This window comes from Euphorbia lathyris, chromosome 1, assembly GCF_963576675.1.
Source record: "Euphorbia lathyris chromosome 1, ddEupLath1.1, whole genome shotgun sequence".
Lineage (NCBI taxonomy): Eukaryota > Viridiplantae > Streptophyta > Magnoliopsida > Malpighiales > Euphorbiaceae > Euphorbia > Euphorbia lathyris.
Window position 1 is genome coordinate 100760515 of NC_088910.1, and position 6000 is coordinate 100766514.

Sequence of the window (6000 nt, forward strand, 5' to 3'; positions counted from 1 at the left end):
AAATTGAAGAAGATAAATAATAAAATTATAATAAACTTAATATAATAAATCTTCGGATGAATTGTATGAACGGAAGAAGAATATTATGAGGCTTGATGAGATCAGTTTCCAGGCCCATAGCATAAGGGTGTACAAAGTGTTCTGATGCACATGGCCCCAAATTTGAAGGGGCCCAATTTTTTTTTTACAATATATATCTCAATTAATTAATATTAATTATATTTATTATATAAAAAATCTAAGTAACTGTGTCCCTTTAAAGGAAGGTAACATGAGAAAGGAAGGATTCTAAAAATCCTGCTGCTCCGATTTTTTAGAGAAATACAAGATTCATTATCGATTTTTTACAATATAGGATTCTAGTGCACAGAATTGTAAATTTTTTTGAGAGAGAATCGATTTCTATTTTCTATTCAATTAACCATCGATTCAAGCATCTCACCATTCTTCACTTCTTTTGTTCCGGTCGTCATCGTCGCAGCAGGTTTCTGATTTACCGAAGTGTAAGTATCTGTTCCTTTTTCATTTATTATTAATACCACTTGGGCTATATGATGTTATTGTGTGGGGAAAAGGGAAGATTATTAACTCTGGAATGTGATGGAAATTGATTAACAATTAATTAATTCTAATTATTTATTTTCTTTTCTCTTTTAGTTTAATGGTGCTGCTGGAACCATTTTATAATTTATGGAACTCATTTAGACCTCTTCATTTTTTTACCTTTTTTTTTTGTACATTTCCAAAAGGATTACATTCCAAATGTTAGTTAACTTTATATTTATAAATTGTAATTAATTATTTGCTTAAAGTTTTACCTCTTCATTAATTAGTTCTTTTTTCAGATTAATTTTGCTTCAGAGAAAATTGATGGAGACATGCCAATGACATTTCATTGATAAACTTTGAAGCTTCGGTCTTTCCAGGTTGTTTCGATCCACTTAGCATTTTCATTTATAATTTTGCACATTCTTATTATTTCCTTTGTATTGATTATTGAATTCTTGAGACGTAGCTTTGATTTTTTCAATTATGCCTCCTAAAGGTAGAAAATATGAGTCCGGATATGAAAAACGCATGAAAAAGAAAAAAATTGAAGTGTTAATTGAGTCACAAAGAGGAGCTCTTGATAAATTCATTACAAAAGAGTCACAAATTCCTCTTGAAAACCAAATTGTTATGGTTGATAATGTGCCAAGTATTGATAATGGTAATATTGTTGTTGAAACTGAGAATGGTAATGTAAATGCGGAAAATATTCATGATGTGCCTAATGAGAATGAGAATGTTGATGACGTGGCTATTCATAATGATTGTGCTGGTGATGTTCCTATTGAGAGCGATAATGTTGATGATGTGCTTATTCATAATGATTGTGCTGATAATGTTTCTATTGAGAGTGATAATGTGCCTATTCATAATGATTGTGCTGATGATGTGCCTATTGATAATATATATGATCCAAGAATTTGGGATGGTCTTGATTCTAAAATGATTGATTTATTAGTACAAAAGGGCCCTAAAAGAGATTTGTCCATCGTGAAAGGTCCTATAGATAATTTTTCTAGGCGATTTACTTCTAACTTATATACTAGAATTTTATCAAATGGAGAGACGTGTGATAGAGATTGACTTGTTTATTCGAAAGAGCTTAATAAAGTATTTTGTTTTTGTTGTAAAATATTTAAAAAAGGATTTGGTAGAGGTCAATTAACAAATGAAGGTTTTGCGGATTGGGGGCATATTAGCTTAAGACTTAGAGAACACGAGACAAACTTGGATCATGTTAAAAATATGGCAACTTGGTATGATTTACGTTTAAGATTTCAAAAGAATCAAACTATTGATAAAACAGTTCAAATACAAATGGATAAAGAAAAAGATCATTGGAAAAAAGTCTTGCAAAGAATTATATCAATAGTGAAATTTCTTGCTAAGCATAATTTAGCATTTCGTGGTTCCAATAGAAAATTGTACCAAAATAGTAATGGTAATTTTTTGGGTTTAATTGAAATGTTGGCAGAGTTTGATCCAATTGTCCAAGAACATGTGAGACGTATTTCTAATAATGATATTTATCATCATTATCTAGGTCATACCATCCAAAATGAGTTAATACTTTTGCTTGGTTCTGCAGTTAAATCTAAAATCATTCAAACTATAAAACAAGCAAAATATTTTTCAGTTATACTTGATTGTACTCCCGATGTTAGCCATCAAGAGCAAATGTCTTTGATATTAAGATATGTGAATGTCTCTTCAAATCCTATTAGGATTGAGGAATCTTTTTTAGGATTTTTGAATGTGAATGATACAACAGGCGAAAGGCTTTTTAATATTTTACAAAATGAATTGAAAAATCTTGATCTTGATATATTTGATGTGCGAGGACAAGGTTATGATAATGGTTCAAATATGAAAGGAAAACATCAAGGAGTACAAAAGAAACTTTTGAACATAAACTCTAGAGCTTTTTATACTCCTCGTGGTTGTCATAGTCTAAACTTGACATTATGTGATATGGCTAATACGTGTGGTAAAGCTAGAGACTTTTTTGGAGTTATACAACGCATATATACAATTTTTGCATGTTCTACTAAGAGATGGGAAATTTTCAAATACAATGTAAAAGGATTAACTCTAAAGTCATTGTCATCTACTCGTTGGGAGAGTCGTGTTGATAGTGTTAAAGCTATAAGATTTCAGATGTTAGAAGTGCGAGAAGCTTTACTTCAAGTAGCAGATAATGATAATGATTCTAAAGTAAAAAGTGAAGCAAAATCTTTAGCAACTAATGAGCTTGGTGATTTTGAGTTTTTAATTGCAATAATCATTTGGTATAAAATATTATGTGCAATTAATTTGGTTAGCAAGGTTTTACAATCAAAGGATATGCTTATTGATGTGGCTATTGAAAAAATAAAAGGATTGATTTCTTTTTTTGAGGGGTATAGAGAAACTGGTTTTTATGATGCCTTGGATAGTGCCAAAGAACTTGCCATTGAAATGAACATTGAACCTATATTTCCTCAAAGGCGTGAAATTCGAAGAAAAAAACATTTTGATGAGAATCCATCTACTTCATCAGTTACTCTCCTCTCTGTAGAGGAATCATTTGGAGTGAAATACTTTCTTTACATTGTTGATCAAGCCATCAGTTCTCTTACTAGGAGGTTTGAACAATATGTAGAGTATGAAAGTATCTTTGGTTTTTTATTTACTTCTCACAAGTTGGAATCATTGAATGATATGAGTTTGAAGTTTTCTTGTATTCAATTGGAAAATGCACTTAAATTTAATGAGCAGTCTGATATTGATGGAAATGAATTATTTGTGGAGTTAAAGTTACTTAGAGAACTTTTGCCTCGAGATATAATAAGACCTATTGATATTTTGATATTTTTGAAAGGTTTAGATTGTTTTCCTAATACAATGATCGCATATAGAATTTTGTTGACTATTCATGTGACTATTGCATCCGCAGAGAGAAGCTTTTCAAAATTGAAGTTATTAAAGTCCTATATGCGATCCACAATGTTACAAGAAAGACTTAATGGATTGACATTGATAGCGATTGAGAATGATCTTTTGGAGAAAGTAGAATATGAAGACTTGGTTGATGATTTTGCTTCAAAAAGTGTTAAAAGAATAGCACTTTTTAAGTAATTTTTTTTTTATATTAGCTTAAAATTGTATTGCAACTTGGTTCTATTCGCACAGGGCCCCATAAATGTTTAAGACGGGCCTGTCAGTTTCCTTAAGACAGATTTTCTCGCCATTGACAATAGTCTTTCTTGATCCAACAAAAACATGAATCGAACTCTATGTGTGTCGAATTATCACCACAAAACCAAGAAATAAGACGAACGAATCGACATAGAAGTTTTGGGAGCTGCACAAAGTTTGATAAAGAGAAAATTTTCCAAATGAAATGTCTATATGTTTCAAATTAGCAAAAAACACTCTTACAGGTAGACTGTTGGAATATTTTTTTTCTCTCAATTAATTACAAATTAATTCACTTTAATCCTATTGTCATGTTAATCACAATTAAAACTAGTGTAAACACTAAACGTTTTATAAAATGAATAATGAACATTAATTCCATTAATGATATTTAATTCTCTAGTAATCACAGTTCATTTATATTTTGGTAAAATTGATTTTTCGTTTTTTTAACATATGAGCATTTGCTAATTTGTTACTCTTAGAAATGATTTTTTAGTTAATTGACATGTCATACTTTTTAATAAGTGTCTAAATCCCCACGCAAGAAGATCTGAAAGAGTCATTGTCACTAATCTTCCTCTAATTTAATACCTAATTCTTATTTTCAAGATAACAATTAATACTCTACAATATAAACATCATTTAAATTTATTTATATATATATTTTTTTCTCATTTTAAAGTTAATATTTTTTCTTAACACTATTTGCTTAGGATTAATAAAGTAAAATTTAATGATAAATCAATGTTTGGGAAGAAAGCATAAAGGTTGATAAGGTTTGATGAGAAGTTAATTTTGTTGTAAATCTTATACTTTAAATTAGAGCCTTAAGAATGGTTAAAAACTTATTTACCAAAAACCTTCTAAACAAAATCTAAGAGCACACTTGAATTAATGTTATTGAAAGTTGAATGATGGAAGATAAAATAAAGTTATAAGGAAAGATAAATGGGCTAGTTACTAATCTAGCCCATTTGAAAGGGTCCATTAACATATCTGATTCACTTTGCTTTTATCTCACCAATTAGACACTTTCATCCACTTTGGACAAGAATATCCTTATTTCAATTCACCGTCTTCCTTAGACTCTCAACGTCTTCTTCGTCATCCCAAACCGACGAAAGCGGCATTACCGCCAAGTCTTGAGAGAAAAGACGATGGTTTATAGAGAGAAAGAAGAAGAGATTATGTTTGTAGAGAGAGAAAAGGCAGTGGTTTATAGAGAGAGAAAATACGGTGGTTTATAGAGAGAGAAAGAAGAGATTATGTTTGTAGAGAGAGAAAAGATGGTGGTTTATAGAGAGAGAAAAGACAGTTGTCGCATTTGCGGCAAAATTAATCATGTCGCAGCTGCGACAGCGCAAATGTGATAACTATTATCGCATTTGTGACAAAATTTGCCAAAGATACGACAACAGTTGTCGCATCTGCGACAAAATTACTCCTATCACAGCTATGACAGCGCAAATGCAATTGTTCTCGCATTTTAGATGAAATTTATCACAGATGCGACAAATTTCATCACAAATACGACAAATTTCGTCACAAATACGAAAAAAATGGAGGAAAACGGAAGTTGAGGAATTATATGATGGGTTAATTACAAAAATGGGTCAAATAGGAGGCTCATTTACATATTTAACCCATTTACTCAGCCTACTACATATCTAGACTGATTTTGTGTGACTTTCCCATAATACTCTCAATATTTACGCACGACTGTCTTCCTCCTATCTGACTTCGCAGAGGTTAGCATATGCGAACCCTGCGAAGCTAATGTTTGGTTTAGTTGATGATTTTAGTTAGCATATGCGAAGTCTGCGAAGCTAATGTTTGGTTTAGTTGATGATTTTAGTTAGCATATGCGAAGCCTGCGAAGCTAATGTTTGGTTTAGTTGATGATTTTAATTAGCATATGTGAAGCATGCGAAGCATGCGAAGCGAATGTTTGGTTTAGTTGATGATTTTAGTTAGCATATGCGAAGTCTGGATGTGTTTTTAACAAAATTCGCTAAGTGGTATATAACAAAAAATGGTAAACAACAACGGATTCTAACATTATTTAACAAAAAAAATCAGAACATAAATGAATACACCAATAATAATTCTGTGAGATTTATAGAATTAGGCATTTTCTCTGCGTTTCCCAATCTTCCGCCTCACGGAACGAGGTTGCCGTTCGCTCTAAAATCGCCCTCTTCTTCCCTTTTCTCTGTTGTTCGCCTTCTTCCTCGTATTTTCTCTCACTGTTCACCTTCTTCTACCGTCTGT

General features: G+C 31.3%; 1 protein-coding gene across 1 annotated transcript; it reads left to right on the forward strand.

Moving 5' to 3' along the window:
• Positions 1-1032: 1032 nt before the first annotated feature.
• LOC136218859 (uncharacterized) lies at positions 1033-3666 on the forward strand. Its single transcript, XM_066006007.1, has 3 exons — positions 1033-1299; positions 1399-1616; positions 1749-3666. Exons 1-3 carry the CDS (start codon positions 1033-1035, stop codon positions 3664-3666), a joined length of 2403 nt encoding a protein of 800 aa, XP_065862079.1.
• Positions 3667-6000: the final 2334 nt, after the last annotated feature.